Here is a 22,450-nt window from a genome sequence, read left to right on the forward strand (position 1 = left end):
ATTTTAGACCTTTTGCCTCTCACATCAACAATTTCCACAGGCCAAAAAGGAGATTGATCGTATTTTTATGAGCGTTTCTTTAGGTTTATGGTACAGAAGAAGGCTCAAACTACCAACGGGGTCATTAAACTAACTCTATAAAAACCCGAAACGCCTACGAAAGCCTTGTCAAATATGTGTGCTTGAGCGCCGAAATGTTTGAGAATACGACCCATGGATCAACTTCTTCTCACCTCTAATTGGTTGTTAAGATGTATTCTTTTAAGGCAAGGGAAGCAACTCAAGGGAAACAAAAACATAAACAGGAACGCTGCTCCAACAAAAGAAAACAGGCCGAGAGGTCAAAAGAGGGGTCATTTTTTAGGTCTTGTTAGTGTTGTTAGTGATGGGTTAGTGTTGTTCTGCCATTCAGAAATAAGAAAGTCAAAAGTTGTGTAATGATAAACAAAAATATATAAATTCCACGACTCTCTCTCTCTCTCTCTCTCTCTCTCTCTCTCTCTCTCTCTCTCTCTCTCTCTCTCTCTCTCTCTCTCTCTCTCTCTCTCTCTCTCTTCACAGTTTATTAACGACCTCTTCACAGTTTATGACGTAACCAAATCACTGGACGTAGTCTATCTTGATTTCCAGAAAGCGTTTGATAAATTTCCACATCACAAATTACTTTTTAAATTAAAGTAAATAGGTATTGACGGTCAAGTACACCAATGGATCGCGAATTGGTTGAGCAACAGACAACAAAGAGTGGTGATTGACGGATTTAACTCAGAGTGGGCGCCGGTCACTAGTGGCGTCCCTCAGGGCTCGGTTCTTGGCCCAGTGCTCTTCATTATTTACATCAACGATGTGGATGTTGGACTCAATAATCGCATTAGTAAATTTGCAGACGACACAAAGATTGGTAACTCGGTTCACACTGACGAAGACAGGCAAAGCCTCCAAGAGGATTTGCACAAAATTTCAGCTTGGTCGGATAGATGGGAGATGCCCTTTAACGTAGACAAGTGCCAGGTCCTTCAAGTTGGAACAAGGAATAAGAAGTTCGATTACGAAATGCGCGGCGTTAAACTCAAAAGCGTTCAATGCGTTAAGGACTTGGAGGTCAAAATCGCGTCAAACCTCAAATTCTCACAGCAATGCATCAATGCAGCAAATAAAGCGAACAGAATGTTGGGCTTCATTAAAAGAAACTTTTTATTCAAGAATACAGATGTAATACTTCCACTCTACAATAGTTTAGTCAGACCCCACTTGGAATATGCGGTACAGTTTTGGTCTCCCCACCATGCAAAGGACATTGCTAAATTAGAAGGTGTTCAGCGTCGGGCAACAAAAATGATCCCTTCCTTGCGCAACAAATCTTACGAAGAAAGGCTTTCCACCCTTAACATGTTCTCTCTTGAGAAACGTCGCCTCCGAGGAAAACTGATCGAATGTTTTAATATACTTAATGGTTTCAGGAATGTAGACAGATCAACATTGTTTATGATCGATGACACTTTGCGGACGAAGAACAATGGAGTAAAACTCAAATGTAGACAAGTAAATTCAGACTGCACCAAATTTTTCTTCACCAACGTTGTAGTGCGAGAATGGAATAAGCTCGCACCGTCAGTGGTCCAGTGTAACACGATTGATTCCTTCAAAAACAAGCTCGACCGTCACTTCCTTCAACTTAATATTAACTAGAGTTGAAATGCAACGTTTTGGAGCCATCTGATTAATGTAGAAGCACTTAGGTTTAAGGGCAGACCAGCTAGTCTGGACCATGGGGTCTATGTGGTCTGATTTTCTATGTAAATCTCTCTCTCTCTCTCTCTCTCTCTCTCTCTCTCTCTCTCTCTCTCTCTCTCTCTCTCTCTCTCTCTCTCTCTCTCTCTCTCTCTCTCTCTCTCTCTCTCTCTCTCCTCTTCCTCCTCCTTTTAAGTACCTATGCTAAGAATCAATTATGGATGTTAACACAAGAAGCAAAGTCAACATGGAGGAGAAGGAGGAGGAGGGGGAGAAGGAGGGAGAGAGGAGGTCTAGCTTTGTAAAATCTTATCAGTGCATTGGGTTTACGTAACACACTCATGTAACTGATAGACTAGATAAGAGAAGACATTAAGCAGGAAAATTACACGAAAAACATGAATGATAAAGCAGCTAAAAGTAATGAATAAGATGAACAAATAAGATGATAGAGATATTTACTTGCACATACAGTAGATAGGAAAAAAAAAATAAGAGAATGTATATAAGCAAAGAGAAAGTAGAATAAAGAGATAGTTAGAGAGGAACGAAATGAAAACAAACAGCCAAATAGAGGTATACTTGCACACAGACAGAAAACAATGATATAAAAAATCAATATAAACAAAGAAATGAAGAAAGATAGACAGACAGATAGATAGATAAGAAAGCAGCGTTATGAAATCAAATAACGAAACAAACAAATAATAATAAAAAGAAACTAAAAAGCTAAGATAAAAAAGTGAACGATGGAAATTGAGCAAAGAAAAAAAATCGGAAAAATGTAGAAAAAATATGAAACCGAGTAACCAAATAAAAACAAATCGAAATAGAGAAAATAAATACGAGCGAAGAAAAAGTGAACGAAGGAAAAGCAAAAAAAAAAAGCACCACGACAAATAGAATAAAAAAAAAGGAGGAAGAGGAATGCTAATGAGGAGGAGGAAGAGGAAGAAAGGAATGGAGGAAGGAAAGAGGGAGGAGAGAAAAGAATCCACGGTTATGAGGAAACGGAAAGAAAAAGGAATATGGAGCAGAGGAAAACAAGTATGGAATAAATCAGGGAAATGTAAAAAATATGAAACCGAGTAACCAAATAAACACAGAGAAATAAAGAGAAAGTAAAAAAAAAGGAAAGGAAATGTAAATGAAGAAAAACAGATATGAAAAGTAATTAATCAGACAAATCTTCATCTTTTTCATGTCTTGAGGTTGGACATAAGGTGATCCTCCCCTATCTTCCAAAAAATCCCTTACTCTTTTACCAACACTTCCATGTCAAAAAAATAATAATAATAAATAAGGAAATAAATAAATAATACACGAATCGTCATTTTTTTCGTGTCTTGAGGTTGTACTTAAGATGATCCTCCTTAATCTTCCTCAAACTCCAATGCTAATCTCTTACTCTATTGCTAACACTTTCACGTAAAAAAATGATACTAACTTAAATAAACAATAATAGACAAATCTTTATCATTTTCATGTCTTGAAGGTCGGACTTAAGATGATCCTCAATCCCTTACTCTATTACTAACACTATGTAAAAAAAAAAAAAAGAATAATAAATAAATAATACACAAATCTTCATCTTTTTCGTGTCTTGAAGGTCGGACTTAAGATGATCCTCAATACAGTGTTAATCCCTTACTTTATTACTAACACGTCCATGTAAAAAAAATAATAATAAAGTAAATAAATAATAATAGACAAATCTTTATCATTTTCGTGTCTTCAAGGTTAAGATGATCCTCAATACAATGTTAATACCTTACTATATTACTAACGCTTCCATGTAAAAAAAATAATAAATAAATAATAAATATATAATACACAAATCTTCATCTTTTTCATGTCTAATGGTCGGATTTAAGATGATCCTCCTTTATCTAGTTCAATCCAGTGCTAATCCTTGCTCTATCTCCAACACTTCCATTAAAAAAAACTAATAAATTAATAAATAAATAAAAAACACATACGTCAGCCTCGGAATTAACGACATCATCCAGGAAGATAATCACAGCCGGCGCCAAGTAATTTTTTATAAAGTTCAACGCCCTAATTGCTCGATAAGTAATCCATCTTTGCGGGGGTGCTCGTTAACCACCTCATCTGTGCCGGTTCCAATTAGCCGTGAAATGCCAAAGTTACATATTTTTTTCTTATCTCTATGCACTTCATTTTTAAAACTATTCCACTTCTATTTCGTTGACATAATTACGTTTGATTGAGGAAGATTTTAGCTGGTTTAGATGTTCAAATTATGTATTTTATTAGGTCGTTTAAGTATATGACGGCAGCAAGTGTGTGGTGTGCGTGTGTGTGTGTGTGTGTGTGTGTGTGTGTGTGTGTGTGTGAGTGAGTGATTTCGTGTTCATAATCTGGGTATTTAGAACATTTACCATCATCATCATCATCATCATCATCATCATTATATTCCACCAGTGCTAGTCCAAATGTTAAGAGAACGGTGGAGAGATAGAGGAAATTGGAAGTGTGCAAAGAGAGAACTGATAAAGATGTGAGAAGGTTCATTTTTTGAGAAGGAAGGAAGGGTGAAAAAAGAGAAAAAATAAGATTAATAGTTACATCTAAACAAAAGCTACTAACAAGAAGATACAGAAGGAAAATGTGCAATGAGAAGTGAAAAAAAATGCAAGAAGTTAATATTTTGAGAAGGGGAGGGAAGGGAGAAGGGAAAAAAAGATAGGAAAAAAATAAATAAACAGCTATATAACCAAAAGGAAGCTAATAACGCGATAGAGCGGAAATATGCAACAATAAAAAGTTGATAGATTTGTGAGAAAGTTCATATTTTTATCCCAAGCTTAACGAGTGAGGAAATAGATATATACTTTACTAAATGAAATTGTAAAATCGTATACGTGTTAAAAGTATCATAAACTTGAGAAATATTAATGGATATGATGTACTACAATACGGAACTTACGAGCTTGACTTAATCAAGGAGAAGATATGATGAGAACACACACACACACACACACACACACACACACACACACACACACACACACACAAGTTCCCTCTCACTAGGCACTTGCATATTGGTAGAACACACACACACACACACACACACACACGTTCCCTCTCAGGGGGTGGGTATCAGGACACCTCTCCTCCCGGAATTGACCTCTCTTTCGCCCACTCCTCAAACTCTTTTTAGGAGCAGTGAGTAGCGGGCTTTTTTTTTCATATTTGTTTCCTTTTTTATGCCCTCCTTTGCTGTAAAAAAAAAAAAAAAATCCCACACCCTCCGCCACACTTATCCTCCCTTCCCTCTCTTTCCACTCCCCCGCCTACGAGATCATTTCCCCCCTCCTCTCTCCTCTTACCCTTTACCCTCCTTTCACTCCTCTCTATTATTCTACTCTACCCCAGCACTTAACCCCTTCCTTCTTTTCATTATGTAGCCTATCCCTCCATGTCCCCTTTCTTCTATCCTACCCATGTCACTGTCTTTCATCCCTTCCTTCTACCCTCTACCTCCACGCTCTACCCAGTCATTCACCTCCCATGCCTGTCTTCTCCTCAGCACCAATCCTTAGCAGCATTAAATGATGGCAAAAAGATCATCGGCAGAAAATGTTTTATAAGACTGCCTTGAAAGTATTATTTTTTTTTAATAAGACTACAGCACAAAAGTTACCATTTACGGTTGTTGTTGCTATCGTTGTTGTTGTTGGTGGTGGTGTTGTTGTTGTTGTTGGTGGTGGTGGTGGTGGTGGTTGTGGTGGTGTGTGTGTGTGCGTGTGTTTGTGTGACGAGACCATGGAGACAAGATGTTTTTGTTATTGCTAGTAAACATTTTTTTGCGAGGAAGACAACAACAGTATTTATGTGACATGCATTGCTTCATACAATGAATATTTTTGAAAGCGAAAGAGAGATTTCTGCTTAATTCCTATATTTTTTTTATAGAATATAGGAAAGTGTCACGACAGACGTTACTGCCGATGGAAAAAGTCACGACCGTTTAGAGGTGGGCGGGGCGCAGCGACGAATGGGCTCCCCTTCCTGCTGGTTTATTTTTTAATAATTAATATTTGCACATCTCTTCAGTGCATGAGTGTGAGGTTCACCTCACCCACCAATACATACGCACACAGCCGCGGCGGGGGCGGAAGAGGGGGCAAGAGTTACGGCTGAGGTCAAAAGAAAACATCCTATTTTCATATCCAGCATGAGAAGGACGCGACAAAGTGCTGAGCCACGCTGAGTAAAGGTTGGGAAAGGGGGAAAACTGGACGGGGAGAGCGGGGAGGAGGGGAAAGGTTATACCGCTTAAATCCATCTGCACAGACCTGTGACGTGGACTGGTAGGGGAAAGAGGGTAGGGAAGGCAGGGTCAAAATCTAAAAGTAGATCTCGGGTAGGTTATACTAGAAGGAAAATGTGGACCGGAGGGGTAACTATGGAAGACTTGTCTTACCGCCCATTCGCGCGCATACACATTATACTCTCTCTCTGTCTCTATCTCTTGCACACAGTTATGGTATCTTGTCAACGTTGTTGGTAAACGTACAGTGCTTTACTTTCTGCCCTTGGTCAGATCTGCATCCATACACCGAACAATAAGCCTCCGGACCGCGGAGTGACTCGGTCTTTCTTGCTCTTAACTCTGGGAAGGTCACGGTCGAACTGACCTGACTTCTCCCTTCTGACCCCGGCCACTGGGTCCCAGTATACATCGTATGCGGGGCGAGCTACTTTTCACTCGGAAGCGGACTAACCCTGTCCTCTCTTAACCCTGACCGGGAAGACGGCAGTCCTAGGTCACGAAGGCAGTGGTTGAGAGTGGGGGCGGGGCGGAGCGGGGCGTGGATGGGGGTGGAGACTGAAGGGCGGGACAGCAGCTCGAGGGAGTATAAAGCGAGCGACACGCTGGCTTGGGCATCAGTGTGCTCCTTCTGCTGCTGCTGTTACTTCGGTGTTGACAACAGTGACGACGATGGTAAACACACTCACTTTTCCTCGTAGACAAACACTTCCCTTGCCTTCCTTGAAACAAAACAAAGAAAAAAATACTCCCATTTAAACACTTCCAGTGTCAGCGGAAACCATGTTACCCTCACTTTCCCTTTTCTTTGCTATCCTTGTTTGTTGCAACGAAAGAAACAGAAATGGTAAACACACTTCGCTTTCCTTACAAGATACAACGACACAAACAAAACATAAAAGCACTCCACATCATCGGCGGGAACAATATTAATCACACTTCCCTTTCCCTCTACTCTGCTTGTTTGTTGCAATGAAAGAAATAATAATGGCGATCACACACTAGCTTTCAGCTTCGCATACATCTATAGCAACAATGGTAACATCTTCCCCCCTCCCCCTTTGCGTTTCTTGAATGTTAACCCACCCCCTTTGCCTTTCTTGAATGTTAACCCACCCCCCTCCCCTCCGTTTTCATACTCAGACCCACAACAAACAAGAACAATAGTGAATGCACTCGTGTTCTCTCACAATAACAAACGAAACAAAACTTGTGCTCGCCCTCGCCAAACAACCGTAACACCCCCACTGGCGCCTCCCTCTCCCTCTTTCCCCTGAGCCCAACACACGGCTCAAAAGTCTGTGCTGCCCTTCAACTCCCTCCTTAAGGTAACCTCATGTGTCCCACCTGACTGTTGGGTTACTGTACCACCACGTGGGATGTCTGTCTGTCTAGCCTCCCCTCCCACTGTTCCCTGACTCGCGCCGTGCCCGCAGCGTGTCCTGGCCGTGCTGTGTGTGCTGGTGCTGATGGCCGCCGCCGTGATGGCTACTGGCTTCAATGGCGGAAGCTTCGTTAGCGGCGGCCGAGGCTTCGGTAGCGGCGGACGAGGCTTCGTTAGCGGCGGCCGAGGTCCCATTGGCGGCGGCGGAGCCTTCAGTAGCGGAGGCTTCAGTAGCGGAGGCTTCGGTAGCCAAGGCTTCAGTGGCGGCAAATCCGGCGGAACCTTCGTTAGCGGCGCCCGAGGCCCCAGTAGCGGCAGCGGAGGCTTCGGTGGCAGAAGCTTCGGTACCAACGGAGGCTTCGGTACCGGCAGCGGAGGCTTCGGTACCGGCAGCGGAGGCTTCGGTACCGGCGGCGGAGGCTTCGGTGGCGGCAAATCCGGCGTCAAGGGCGACAACTAAGGTGAGTGGAGGGATGGAAGGGTGCAGGAGAGGGAGGAGTCAGTGGATTGCCGGGAGAGCGGTGTATTTTTTAAAAATTTTTTTTTACGTCGTTGCCTGTTGCGCCGGTAGGCATCTTCCTGGTGGGGCCTGATGGTCGGCCCAAGGCTTCTTCCAGGTGGGCCTGATGGTCGGCCCAGCCCGTTCTGGCGCAGGCGAGTGTTTATAGTGGCGCCATCTTGCATTGGCTCATGCTGCCCCCCGGAACTCGTTCTTGATTCGCTTGGACGGCTTCCTCTAGAGTCCGGGTTGATGGGTGGTCTTCAGGACAGCATGTGGGTAGTTTTAAGCCACTCGGCGGTGACTGAAAAATCCGAGTGGTAGCGTGGGGATTCGAACCCGCGTTGTCTATCACGCGGTGAATGTTGGCCCAGTACGCTACCATTTCGGCCACCGCTTACCCTATACTATAAACACAGGTCTGCTGGACCCTGGGGTACAGACAGTCCACTCGGCGGAGCAGCATCAGTGGGACTGACGGGCCCTTGTCTCCACAGGCTGAAACGACACACTCGACACCCCCGAGGACCTGCACTGCCCTACTAGTGACGATGGCGGCGGCGGCGGCAAAGCAAATGTATATGGAAATAAATTGAACGAGGAATAAAACAACTTAAATTTGTTACGCATTTTCATTCTTTGGTCCCTTTTGGCAGCGTGGGGAGGAATGATTGGTTGACTGGAAAAAAAAAAAAAAAATATATATATAGATATATATATATATATATATATATATATATATATATATATATATATATATATATGTATATATATATATATATATATATATATATATACATATATATATATATATATATATATATATATATATATAGATATATATATATATATATATATATATATATATATATATATATATATATATATATATATATATATATATATATATATATAAGGGAGGAGACAGTGGGGTGCCATGCCATGAGAGCAGTGCATTTACTATAGACACAGGCCTGCAGGGGTAAGGTCAGTCCCCTCGGTGGAGCAGCAGCAGCGGGACTGACGTAATGATTGGCAAACAACTTTCTGCAGTAAGTAAAGAAAAGGATCTTGGAATCACTATATCAAGCGATTTAAAGCCCGGTCATCATTGTTCAGAGGTAGTTAAAACTGCAAACAAATTGGTTGGCTTCATCGGACGAGTTTTTAATAATAAATCGGAAAAAGTAATATTAAAACTGTATAATTCATTGGTTCGACCCCATCTAGAGGACTGTGTACAGTTTTGGTCTCCCTACTACAGAAAAGACATAGAAAAGTTGGAACGGGTTCAACGAAGAGTAACAAAGATGATTCCTAGGTTGAGAAATTTATCATATGAACAAAGGCTTAAGGAAGTAAATTTATTCAGTCTATCAAAACGAAGAATGCGAGGCGATCTAATAGAAGTGTTTAAAATGTTTAAAGGATTCAGTGATATTAATGCGGAGGATTACTTCACAATTGATCGATCAAATAGAACAAGAAGAAATCACAATTTGAAGATAAGTGGTAAAAGATTCTCGTCTCACGAAGCTAAACACTTCTTCTTCAATCGAGTTGTTAATGTTTGGAACTCTCTTCCCTGTGATGTCGTTGATAGTACAACAGTTACGGCCTTCAAGAATAGATTAGACAAGTATTTTGAATCCAACCAGCAACTAGGATATTACTCATTGTCGTAATAACGTTAAGTTCTTTCGAATACTGGTGTCCTTGTCCGCTTTTATCGCCCGGTTAGTGGTAGCAGTAATGATAGTTCTTTCCTCTTTCCTGCATAATATCCAAGCAGTTTTTCCATGCTGCTTGGTTCTTTTTCCTTTCCTGCCAGCTTTGTTTGCTGTCCTTCATCTTCCACCTTAGATTAGATAGTTAGTGTAGCTTGTCACAAACAGCCTCGTAAGGACCAGCAGGTCTGCTGTTGTTTGTTCTTCATTTGTGTTCCTTTGTGTTCTCTCCACAGGTTGAGGTGACACACCCGACACGCCCGACACTCGAGGCCCTGCGCTGCCGTTGGTGATAAGGACACAAAGAACACACAACAAACAACAAACAACAGCAGACCTGTTGGTCATTACGAGGCTGTTTGTGACAAGCTACACTAACTATCTAATCAAAGGTGAAAGATGAAGGACAGCAAAGGCGAAGAACCCTCCAGCCAAAGCTGGCAGGAAAGGAAAAAGAACCATGCAGCATGGAAAAACTGCATGGAAATTATGTAGGAAAGAGGAAAGACCTACCATTACTGCTACCACTAACCGGGCGATAAAAGCGGACAAGGACACCAGTATGCAAGAGTTAACCAGCATCTTCACTCTTTCATCCCTCACGCTGGTAAACTCTGGAACAATCTTCCTTCATCTGTATTTCCTCCTGCCTACGACTTGAACTCTTTCAAGAGAAGGGTGTCGGACACCTCTCCTCCCGAAATTGACCTCTCTTTCGGCCACCTCTTATGATTCTTTTTTAGGAGCAGCGAGTAGCGGGCTTTTTTTTAATCATTGTTTCCTTTTTTTGTGCCCTTGAGCTGCCTCCTTTGTTGTAAAAAAAAAAAGTAAATAAATAAATAATGCACAAATCTTCATCATTTTCATGTCTAATGGTCGGATTTAAGATGATCCTCCTTTATCTTGTTCAAACTCCAATGCTAATCCCTTACTCTATTGCTAACACTTTCACGTCAAAAAATAATAATAAAGTAAATAAACAAATACTACACAAATCTTCATCTTTTTCGTGTCTTGAAGGTCGGACTTAAAATGATCCTCCTTAATATTCCTCAAACTCCAATGCTAATCACTTATTCTATTGCTAACACTTTCACGTAAAAAAAAAATAATAAAATAAATAAATAAATAATACACAAATCTTTATTATTTTCATGGCTAATGGTCAGATTTAAGATGATCCTCCTTTATCTTGTTCAAATTTCAATGTTAACACTTTCACGTAAAAAATAATAATAAAGTAAATAGATAATAATAGACAAATCTTTATCATTTTCGTGTCTTGAAGGTCGGACTTAAGATGATCCTCCTTTATCTTGTTCAAACTCCAATGCTAATCCCTTACTCTATTGCTAACACTTTCACGTATAAAATTAATAATAAAGTAAATAGATAATAATAGACAAATCTTTATCATTTTCGTGTCTTGAAGGTCGGACTTAAGATGATCCTCAATGCAATGTTAATCCCTTACTCTACTGCTAATACTTACATGTAAAAAAAAAAAAAAATAAATAAATAAATAATAAATAAATAATACACAAATCTTCATCTTTTTCATGTCTAAAGGTCGGACTTAAGATGATCCTCCTTTATCTAGTTCAATCCAGTGCTAATCCTTGCTCTATCTCCAACACTTCCATTAAAAAAAACTAATAAATTAATAAATAAATAAAAAACACATACGTCAGCCTCGGAATTAACGACATCATCCAGGAAGATAATCACAGCCGGCGCCAAGTAATTTTTTATAAAGTTCAACGCCCTAATTGCTCGATAAGTAATCAATCTTTGCGGGGGTGCTCGTTAACCACCTCACCTGTGCCGATTCCAATTAACCGTGAAATGCCAAGGTTACATATTTTTTTCTTATCTCTGTGCACTTCATTTTTTAAACTATTCCACTTCCATTTCGTTGACATAACTGCGTTTGAATGAGGAAGATTTTAGCTGGTTTAGATGTTCAAATTATGTATTTTATCAGGTCGTTTAAGTATATGACGGCAGCAAGTGTGTGGTGTGTGTGTGTGTGCGTGTGTGTGTGTGTGTGTGTGAGAGAGAGAGAGAGAGTGATTTCGTGTTCATAATCTGGGTATTTAGAACAACATTTACCATCATCATCATCATAATCATTATCATCATTATCTTCCACCAGTGCTAGTCCAAATGTTAAGAGAACGGTGGAGAGAAAGAGGAAAGGGAGGGAATGAGAGGGAAGGGGAGTGTGAAGGAAGGGAATGCGAGGGAAGATAATATAAGGGAAGGGAATGCAAGGGAAAGGAATGTGAGAGAAGGAAATGAATGGGAAGGAGAGAAAAGGAAGGGAATGCAAAGGAAAGGATTGTGAAGGATGGAAAAGATAGTAAAAAGGAATATGAGGGAAGGGAATGATAATAGGGAAGTGTAAAGGGAAGGAGAATGTGAAGGAAGGGAATGTGAAAGAAGGGAATGCGAAGGAAAGGGAAGGAGAGTGTGGAGAATGAAGGATTGGGAGTGTGAGGAAAGAAGAAGGAGGGAAGAAAGTGTGAGGCAAGGGAAGTGAAGTGAAGGGAAGGGAAGGGATTGCGAGGGAAAAAGTGTGAGGTAAGGGAATGGTGATAGTAAAAATAATGCGGAAGGAATAATAAACGTCAATGAACATGAGTAAAAAAAAAATAACACCATGGCGCAGCAAAATATCATCACCAAAGATAATTTAAGACCGAGAAGAGATAAAATGAAACTGTGCAATAAGAGAAGTGATAAAATGTGAGTAAATTGATTGTTTTGAGAAGGGAGAAGGAAGGGAGAATTAAGAAAACAAGGAAGAAAAGAAAAACAGATAAATAGTTACATCGCCAAAGTTAATCTAATACCAAGAGGAGAGACAACGGAAGTGTGCAAAAAGAGAAGCGATAAAATGTGAGTAAATTGATTGTTTTGAGAAGGGAGAAGGAAGGGAGAAGGGAGAAAAAAAAGGATGAAAATAAAAAAGAAAAACAGATAAATAGTTACATCGCCAAAGTTAGTCTAATACCATAAGGAGAGAAAATGGAAGTGTGCAATAAGAGGAGTGATAAAATGTGAGTAAATTGAAAGTTTTGAGAAGGAAGAAGGAAGGGGGAAGGGAGAAAAAAGGATGAAAATAAATAAGAAAAAAAGTTACATTAGCCATATTTAAGTAAATACCAAGAGGATACAGATTGGAAGTGTGCAAAAAGAGAACTGATAAAGATGTGAGAAGGTTCATTTTTTGAGAAGGAAGGAAGAAGGGTGAAAAAGGAGAAAAAATAAGATAAATAGTTACATCTAAACAAAGCTACTAACAAGAAGATACAGAAGGAAAATGTGCAATGAGAAGTGAAAAAAATGCAAGAAGTTAATATTTTGAGAAGGGGAGGAGAAGGGAGAAGGGAAAAAAGATAGGAAAAAAATAAATAAACAGCTATATAACCAAAAGGAAGCTAATAACGCGATAGAGCGGAAATATGCAACAATAAAAAGGTGATAGAGATGTGAGAAAGTTCATATTTTTATCCCAAGCTTAACGAGTGAGGAAATAGATATATACTTTACTAAATGAAATTGTAAAATCGTATACGTGTTAAAAGTATCATAAACTTGAGAAATATTAATGGATATGATGTACTACAATAGGGAACTTACGAGCTTGACTTAATCAGGGAGAAGATATGATGAGAACACACACACACACACACACACACACACACACACACACACACACACACACACACACCACCCTTCCCCACTTCCCCCATTACTCACCACATGAAACTCATTGTATGGTATTTTTGTGTATTTTCAGCCTTATGGCTGCCTACAAATGAATAAACCATTTATTATTATTATTATTATTATTATTACACACACACATACACACACACACACACACACACACATACACACACACACACACACACGTTCCCTCTCACTGGACACTTGCATATTGGTAGAACACACACATACACACACACACACACTTGTGACCCAGACCTGACCGAGGTCAGACATGGGTCACGGTGCTCCGTAACGAGCAGCCTGGGGCCAGCCTGTTGGCCTCTCCCCTTCCCCTCCATCCCCCTCTCCCTTTTCATCAATAACCCAACACTGTAAGAAACTTTTGTGACAAGCTTAATCATGGCAGGAGAAAGTGAGTGCAGTGCGTTTGTGGAGCCGTGAAGACAATGAAGAGTAGTAATGACCAGTGTGACGTCGACGCCGCCTAACCATCCAGCCGACGCCGGCCCCCAGGTGCCCCCAGGTACACCAGCCCGACCATCATGCTGCTGGGAGAATTCGGTTCAGGTGCAGTGCAGTGTTGAGCCCCGTCACTCAGGTGGAGTCATGGTTGGGGCAAGTGGCATGGGGCAGTACAGATGTTTTGATGTTCCCACGCCTACCGCTTCTCGGTCCACCTCTTCCTATCTTGTCTCACCGGCTGGAGAGATTAACAGGTCATCGCTAAACTGAGTGACGGCCGACACCGCCTCCTTCAGCACTAACGCACTGCATTCCACCACCTCACCTCCCCCCACCACCCCAGACCCCCTATACCCCTTTCACATTGTACTTTTTTTTTCTATTTTATTTCAATATTGTACTTTTAACACGTATATTTTCAGCTTTACAGCTGCAATCACTTAATAAACCGTTTATTATTATTATTATTATTATTATTATTATTATTATTATTATTACACACACACACACACACACACACACACACACACACACACACACACACACACACACACACACACGTTCCCTCTCACTGGATACTTGCATATTGGTAGAACACACACACACACACACACACACACACACACACACACACGTTCCCTCTTACTGGACACTTGCATATTGCTAGAACACACACACACACACACACACACACACACACACGTTAACTATCACCGAACACTTGCAGAAGGCGTGAACAGCACACATCTGAACCGACACACCCATCCACCCACCCACACCCACACACATCTTCACTCTCATGCAAAATAACCGGTAGAGAGCATCGGACGCGGTAATAATCACGTTCCAGTAACTTTTACTAACACTTGTGCGCCATTGGCGTTGGCTCTCCTCAATGACCTGAGCAGCTGGTTCAGCACCCTACACGTATTCCCGACCGTCTTGGAGACCGGCCCAACATACTAGACCTCTTCCTTACCTCTAACCCTTCTGCTTACTCTGTCAAACTGTTCTCTCCGTTGGGCTCCTCCGATCACAACCTTATTTCTGTATCCTGTCCTATCGCTCCTGTACACCCTCTGAACCGACCGAAGAGGCGTTGCTTCTGGCATTTTGCTTCAGGTCGGTGGGACGACCTGAGGATGTACTTTTTCCGATTTCCAGTGGAATGATTACTGCTTACAGGAACGAGACCCCTATGTGTGTGCCCAGCGCATCCCAGAGGTGATTGTCTCTGGAATGGAGGCATATATTCCACGTACTTTCTCTACTCCTCATGCTAAAAAGCCTTGGTTTAATCACGCTTGTTCTCGTGCTGTCAACGATAGAGAGGCAGCACACAAAAGGTGCCAGAGCCTTCGAACTCCCGCTAACCATGATCTTTACATTTCTCCCCGGAATCGTGCCAAATCTATTCTCCGACTTACAAAATCAAATCTTTGCTTTCTAAACTACCCTCCTACGGTTTCTATCCTTCTCTCTGTACCTTTATCTCAAGTTTCCTTTCTGACCGTTCTATTTCTGCTGTGGTAGACGGTCACTGTTCTTCCCCTAAACCTATTAACAGTGGTGTCCCGCAGGATTCTGTCCTATCTCACACTCTCTTTCTGTTGTTCATTGATGATCTTCTTTCCAAAACGAACTGTCCTATCCATTCTTACGCAGATGACTCTACTCTGCATTACTCAACTTCTTTTAATAGAAGGTCCACCCAACAGGAACTAAACGATTCCAGGCTGGAGGCAGCAGAACGCTTAGCCTCAGACCTTACTATTATTTTTGATTGGGGCAAGAAGAACCTGGTGTCCTTCAACGCCTCAAAAACAGTTTATCCACCTATCTACTCGACACAATCTTCCAAACAACTATCCCCTATTCTTTGACAACACTCAGCTATCACCTTCAACACTAAACATCCTTGGTTTATCCTTAACTCAAAATCTCAACTGGAAACTTCATATCTCTTCTCTTACTAAATCAGCTTCGTCGAGGCTGGGCGTTCTGTATCGTCTCCGCCAGTTCTTCTCCCCTGCACAGTTGCTATCCATTTACAAGGGCCTTGTCCGCCCTCGTATGGAGTATGCATCTCACGTGTGTGTGTGTGTGTGGGGGGGGGGGGGGGTCCACTCACACAGCTCTCCTTTACAGAGTGGAGTCAAAGGCTCTTCGTCTCATCAGCTCTCCTCCTCATACTGATAGTCTTCTACCTCTCAAATTCCGCCGCCATGTTGCCTCTCTTTCTATCTTCTATCAATATTTTCATGCTGACTGCTCTTTTGAACTTGCTAACTGCATGCCTCCCCCCTTACGCGGCCTCGCCACACACGACTTTCTACTCAAGCTCATCCCTTTACTGTCCAAACCCCTTACGCACGAGTTAACCAACATCTTCACTCTTTCATCCCTTACGCTGGTAAACTCTGGAACAATCTTCCATCATCTGTATTTCCTCCTGCCTACAACTTGAACTCTTTCAGGAGGTGGGTATCAGGACACCTCTCCTCCCGGAATTGACCTCTCTTTCGCCCACTCCTCAAACTCTTTTTAGGAGCAGTGAGTAGCGGGCTTTTTTTTCATATTTGTTTCCTTTTTTATGTCCTTGAACTGACTCCTTTGCTGTAAAAAAAAAAAAAAAAAAAATCCCACACCCTCCGCCACCACCACCTCCCGCCGCCCCGATCCTCCCTTCCCTCTCTTTCCACTCCCCCGCCTACGAGATCATTTCCCCCCCTCCTCTCTCCTCTTACCCTTTACCCTCCTTTCACTCCTCTCTATTATTCTACTCTACCCCAGCACTTAACCCCTTCCTTCTTTTCATTATGTAGCCTATCCCTCCATGTCCCCTTTCTTCTATCCTACCCATGTCACTGTCTTTCATCCCTTCCTTCTACCCTCTACCTCCACGCTCTACCCAGTCATTCACCTCCCATGCCTGTCTTCTCCTCAGCACCAATCCTTAGCAGCATTAAATGATGGCAAAAAGATCATCGGCAGAAAATGTTTTATAAGACTGCCTTGAAAGTATTATTTTTTTTTAATAAGACTACAGCACAAAAGTTACCATTTACGGTTGTTGTTGCTATCGTTGTTGTTGTTGTTGGTGGTGGTGGTGTTCTTGTTGTTGTTGTTGGTGGTGGTGGTGGTGATGGTGGTGTGTGCGTGTGTGTGTGTGTGTGTGTGTGTGTGTGTGTGTGTGTGTGTGTGTTTGTGTGACGAGACCATGGAGACAAGATGTTTTTGTTATTGCTAGTAAACATTTTTTTGCGAGGAAGACAACAACAGTATTTATGTGACATGCATTGCTTCATACAATGAATATTTTTGAAAGCGAAATAGAGATTTCTGCTTAATTCCTATATTTTTTTTTATAGAATATAGGAAAGTGTCACGACAGACGTTACTGCCGATGGAAAAAGTCACGACCGTTTAGAGGTGGGCGGGGCGCAGCGACGAATGGGCTCCCCTTCCTGCTGGTTTATTTTTTAATAATTAATATTTGCATATCTCTTCAGTGCATGAGTGTGAGGTTCACCTCACCCACCAATACATACGCACACAGCCGCGGCGGGGGCGGAAGAGGGGGCAAGAGTTACGGCTGAGGTCAAAAGAAAACATCCTATTTTCATATCCAGCATGAGAAGGACGCAACAAAGTGCTGAGCCACGCTGAGTAAAGGTTGGGAAAGGGGGAAAACTGGACGGGGAGAGCGGGGAGGAGGGGAAAGGTTATACCGCTTAAATCCATCTGCACAGACCTGTGACGTGGACTGGTAGGGGAAAGAGGGTAGGGAAGGCAGGGTCAAAATCTAAAAATAGATCTCGGGTAGGTTATACTATAAGGAAAATGTGGACTGGAGGGGTAACTATGGAAGACTTGTCTTACCGCCCATTCGCGCGCATACACATTATACTCTCTCTCTGTCTCTATCTCTTGCACACAGTTATGGTATCTTGTCAACGTTGTTGGTAAACGTACAGTGGTTTACTTTCTGCCCTTGGTCAGATCTGCATCCATACACCGAACAATAAGCCTCCGGACCGCGGAGTGACTCGGACTTTCTTGCTCTTAACTCTGGGAAGGTCACGGTCGAACTGACCTGACTTCTCCCTTCTGACCCCGGCCACTGGGTCCCACTTTACATCATACGCGGGGCGAGCTACTTTTCACTCGGAAGCGGACTAACCCTGTCCTCTCTTAACCCTGACCGGGAAGACGGCAGTCCTAGGTCACGAAGGCAGTGGCTGAGAGTGGGCGCGGGCGGGGCGGGGCGTGGATGGGGGTGGAGACTGAAGGGCGGGACAGCAGCTCGAGGGAGTATAAAGCGAGCGACACGCTGGCTTGGGCACCAGTGTGCTCCTTCTGCTCCTGCTGTTACTTCGGTGCTGACAACAGTGACGACGATGGTAAACACACTCACTTTTCCTCCTAGACAAACACTTCCCTTGCCTTGCTTGAAACAAAACAAAGAAAAAAATACTCCCACTTAAACACTTTCAGTGTCAGCGGAAATCATGTTACCCTCACTTTCCCTTTTCTTTGCTATCCTCGTTTGTTGCAACGAAAGAAACAGAAATGGTAAACACACTTCGCTTTCCTTACAAGATACAACGACACAAACAAAACATAAAAGCACTCCACATCATCGGCGGGAACAATATTAATCACACTTCCATTTCCCTCTACTCTGCTTGTTTGTTGCAATGAAAGAAATAATAATGGCGATCACACAGTAGCTTTCAGCTTCGCATACATCTATAGCAACAATGGTAACATCTTCCCCCCTCCCCCTTTGCGTTTCTTGAATGTTAACCCACCCCCTTTGCCTTTCTTGAATGTTAACCCACCCCCCTCCCCTCCGTTTTCATACTCAGACCCACAACAAACAAGAACAATAGTGAATGCACTCGTGTTCTCTCACAATAACAAACGAAACAAAACTTGTGCTCGCCCTCGCCAAACAACCGTAACACCCCCACTGGCGCCTCCCTCTCCCTCTCTCCCCTGAGCCCAACACACGGCTCAAAAGTCTGTGCTGCCCTTCAACTCCCTCCTTAAGGTAACCTCATGTGTCCCGCCTGACTGTTGGGTTACTGTACCACCACGTGGGATGTCTGTCTGTCTAGCCTCCCCTCCCACTGTTCCCTGACTCGCGGCCGTGCCCGCAGCGTGTCCTGGCCGTGCTGTGTGTGCTGGTGCTGATGGCCGCCGCCGTGATGGCTGCTGGCGGACAGGGTGGCTATGGCGGAGGCTTAGGCTACGGTAGCTATGGCCCAGGCGGAGGCTACGGTGGCTATGGCCCAGGCGGAGGCTACGGTAGCGGAGGCAGAGGCTTAGGCTACGGTGGCTATGGCAAAGGCGGAGGCAACGGTGGCGGAGGCAGTGGCCTCGGTGTCGGAGGCGTGAGTGACATGGACGGAACCGGAGGCTTCAATGACGGAACCTTCGTTAGCGGCGCCCGAGGCCCCATTGGCGGCGGCGGAGGCTTCGGTGGCGGAAGCTTCGGTACCGGCAGCGGAGGCTTCGGTGGCGGCAAATCCGGCGTCAAGGACGACAACTAAGGTGAGTGGAGGGATGGAAGGGTGCAGGGGAGGGAGGAGTCAGTGGATTGCCGGGAGAGCGGTGCAGTTACTATAGACACAGGTCTGCTGGACCCTGGGGTACAGTCAGTCCACTCGACGGAGCAGCATCAGTGGGACTGACGGGCCCTTGTCTCCACAGGCTGAAACGACACACTCGACACCCCCGAGGACCTGCACTGCCCTACTGGTGACGATGGCGGCGGCGGCGGCAAAGCAAATGTATATGGAAATAAATTGGACGAGGAATAAAACCACTTAAATTTGTTACGCATTTTCATTCTTTGGTCCCTTTTGGCAGCGCAGGAAGGAATGATTGGTTGACTGGGATATATATTATATATATATACGGTATATATTATATATATATATATATATATATATATATATATATATATATATATATATATATATATATATATATATATAAGAACATAAGAACATAAGAACGTAAGGAGTCTGCAAGAGGCCGGTTGGCCTATACAAGGCAGCTCCTGTACACTCAACCCCACCTTACCTCACCATCCATGGCTTTATCTAACCTCTTCTTGAATGTATCTATGGTAGTGGCACCCACAACATGGCTCCCAAGCCTGTTCCATTCGTCCACCACTCTATTAGTGAACCAATTCTTGCCTATGTCTTTGTTGAATCTGAATTTGTCTAACTTAAAACCATTGCCACGCGTCCTACCTGGCTCTTTCACTCTCAAAATTTTATTGACATCCCCTTTATTAAATCCCTTCATCCATTTATAAACTTCGATCAAGTCTCCTCGCACCCTTCGCCTTTCTAGAGAGTGTAGATTTAACTGCTTTAGCCTGTCTTCATAAGGCAAGTTCCTCACCCCCTGAATCATCTTCGTCATCCTCCTCTGTACTGATTCTAACATCTTGATATCCATTCTATAATAGGGGGACCAGAACTGAACTGCATAATCGAGATGAGGTCGAACTAGTGCTAAGTAAAGTTTGAGGATGACTTCAGCGCTCCTATTGCTCACGCTCCTTGAGATGAAACCTAGTACTCTGTTTGCCCGATTTTTAGCCTGAATGCATTGAGCCCTAGGACGGAGGTCAGCGCTCACTAGGACTCAAAGTCTCTCTCCGCCCAGACCTGCTTAGAGGAGTGTCATTTAAGGAGTAATTGTGTAAGGGTTATTCCTACCTACACTCAAAATGCTACACTTCCCGACATTGAATTCCATCTGCCACTTCCTCGCCCAATCATATAGTCTGTCAAGCTCATCCTGGAGAACGGTAGCGTCGCTGTCTGATTGGATTACTCTACCGATCTTGGTATCATCTGCGAACTTACTGACATCGCTACTGATTCCTGTGTCCAAGTCATTGATGTAAATAATAAAAAGCAGAGGACCCAGCACCGACCCCTGTGGGACTCCACTCGTAACACTGCCCCATTCAGATTTCCTACCATTGATTTGCACTCTCTGCTTCCTACCACTAAGCCACGCCCTGATCCAGCTCAAAACTTTCCCATCTACGCCGTGAGCCTGTAATTTTAGTAATAGCCGGTGATGAGGGACTTTGTCGAACGCTTTACTGAAATCTAGATATAATATGTCATAGTTTTCATCTCTGTCAACCGCCTCGATTACTTTAGTGTAGAAGGACAACAGGTTAGTAAGGCAAGACCAACCCTTTGTGAACCCATGTTGTGAGTCATGAATTAAATTATGCTTTTCTAGATGGTCCCGAATGCTCCTGGCTATAATCGACTCTAACATCTTTCCCACAACTGATGTTAAGCTAATTGGGCGATAGTTTGAGGTGGCTGACTTGTCTCTCTTTGAAAATCGGCGTCACATTAGCTACTTTCCATTGATTGGGCACATACCCAGAATTTACCGACATTTTAAAGATATCGGCAAGAGGGCCACTAAGGACTTCCTTGCACTCTTTCAGAACCCTTGGGAATACTTCGTCTGGGCCCGGCGATTTGTTTTTCTTCAACCTACCAATCTCATCCTGGACTACTTGCCTAGTGATGATCACATCCCTCAACTTGTCGTTCCCGTCACCCTCATATATCTGAACTCTCTCCGGAATGGTTGTTAGATTTTCCTGCGTGAAAACTGAGAGGAAATAGTCATTCATCATTTGGCTCATATCTTCTCCATTCTCAACGAGCTCGCCCGTGTTTGTTTTCAACGGTCCAATTCTGTCCCTTGTTTTCGTCCTGTACAATTTGAAGAAGCCCTTGGGATCGCTCTTGGCCTCGTTGGCTACCCTAATCTCATAATTTCTTTTTGCAAGGCGGTGTTCTTCTTCACCGACCTGGCTAGCTCAACATACCTACCCTGAGGTGGATCTCTCCGTTCTTTATTTTCCTATAAATTCCTCTCTTCAAGCCTATTTCATGCTTGAGTCTGCTGGTCATCCATTTGGGGTCGTTATTTTCCTTCCTACGTGCTTGGTAAGGGATATGCTGTCTCTGACCCTCTGCAATTTCTCTAACTAAATTATTGTAGGTCATTTCTACATGGTTCCCCTGTCTTTCCGGTTCCAGCCCTGAGATCTGGCCTCATCCAGCCCTAAGGTTTCCCAATTTACCTCCTCAAGGTGTTTTCTGAGCCCCTCATAATCAGCTCTTCTAAAGTCAGGCACCAACACCGGGTTGAGTTCATGGGTCACCGCCCAGTCTAATTAAACCTAATTTCCTTGTGATCACTGCCACCTAATTCTCCCCAACATCTAGCTCGCTGATCATATACTCAGTGTTAGTTAAGACCAAGTCCAGAATGTTGTTACCCTGGTGGGCTCTGTTACTGTCTGCTTGAGAAAATTATCTTGTATTACTTTCAGAAAATCCTCAGACTCTAGATCACCCACCACGCCTTCCCAATCTATATTCCTATAGTTAAAATCCCCATTATGTATATATATATATATATATATATATATATATATATATATATATATATATATATATATATATATATATATATATATATATATATATATAATTCAGAATCCTCAGGATCGGAGGTGCAGTCAGCGAACTCGTGGTCCACAT

At 42.9% G+C, this 22,450-nt stretch overlaps 1 protein-coding gene and 1 long non-coding RNA gene across 2 annotated transcripts; both read left to right on the forward strand.

Moving 5' to 3' along the window:
- The first annotated feature begins 7,804 nt into the window (after positions 1–7,804).
- LOC127007932 (uncharacterized) lies at positions 7,805–8,533 on the forward strand. The gene is made up of 2 exons (XR_007760712.1): positions 7,805–7,873; positions 8,409–8,533. It is a non-coding gene; the product is annotated as an uncharacterized LOC127007932 (long non-coding RNA).
- A 9,617-nt stretch (positions 8,534–18,150) lies between these two features.
- Positions 18,151–19,681, forward strand: LOC127007928 (uncharacterized). The gene is made up of 3 exons (XM_050879444.1): positions 18,151–18,241; positions 19,004–19,397; positions 19,557–19,681. The coding sequence occupies exons 1-2, from the start codon at positions 18,239–18,241 to the stop codon at positions 19,394–19,396; spliced, it is 396 nt and encodes a 131-aa protein (XP_050735401.1). The 5' UTR covers positions 18,151–18,238; the 3' UTR covers position 19,397; positions 19,557–19,681.
- The last annotated feature ends 2,769 nt before the right edge of the window (positions 19,682–22,450 follow it).

Source organism: Eriocheir sinensis, chromosome 36 (assembly GCF_024679095.1).
Source record: "Eriocheir sinensis breed Jianghai 21 chromosome 36, ASM2467909v1, whole genome shotgun sequence".
Taxonomy (NCBI): Eukaryota; Metazoa; Arthropoda; class Malacostraca; order Decapoda; family Varunidae; genus Eriocheir; species Eriocheir sinensis.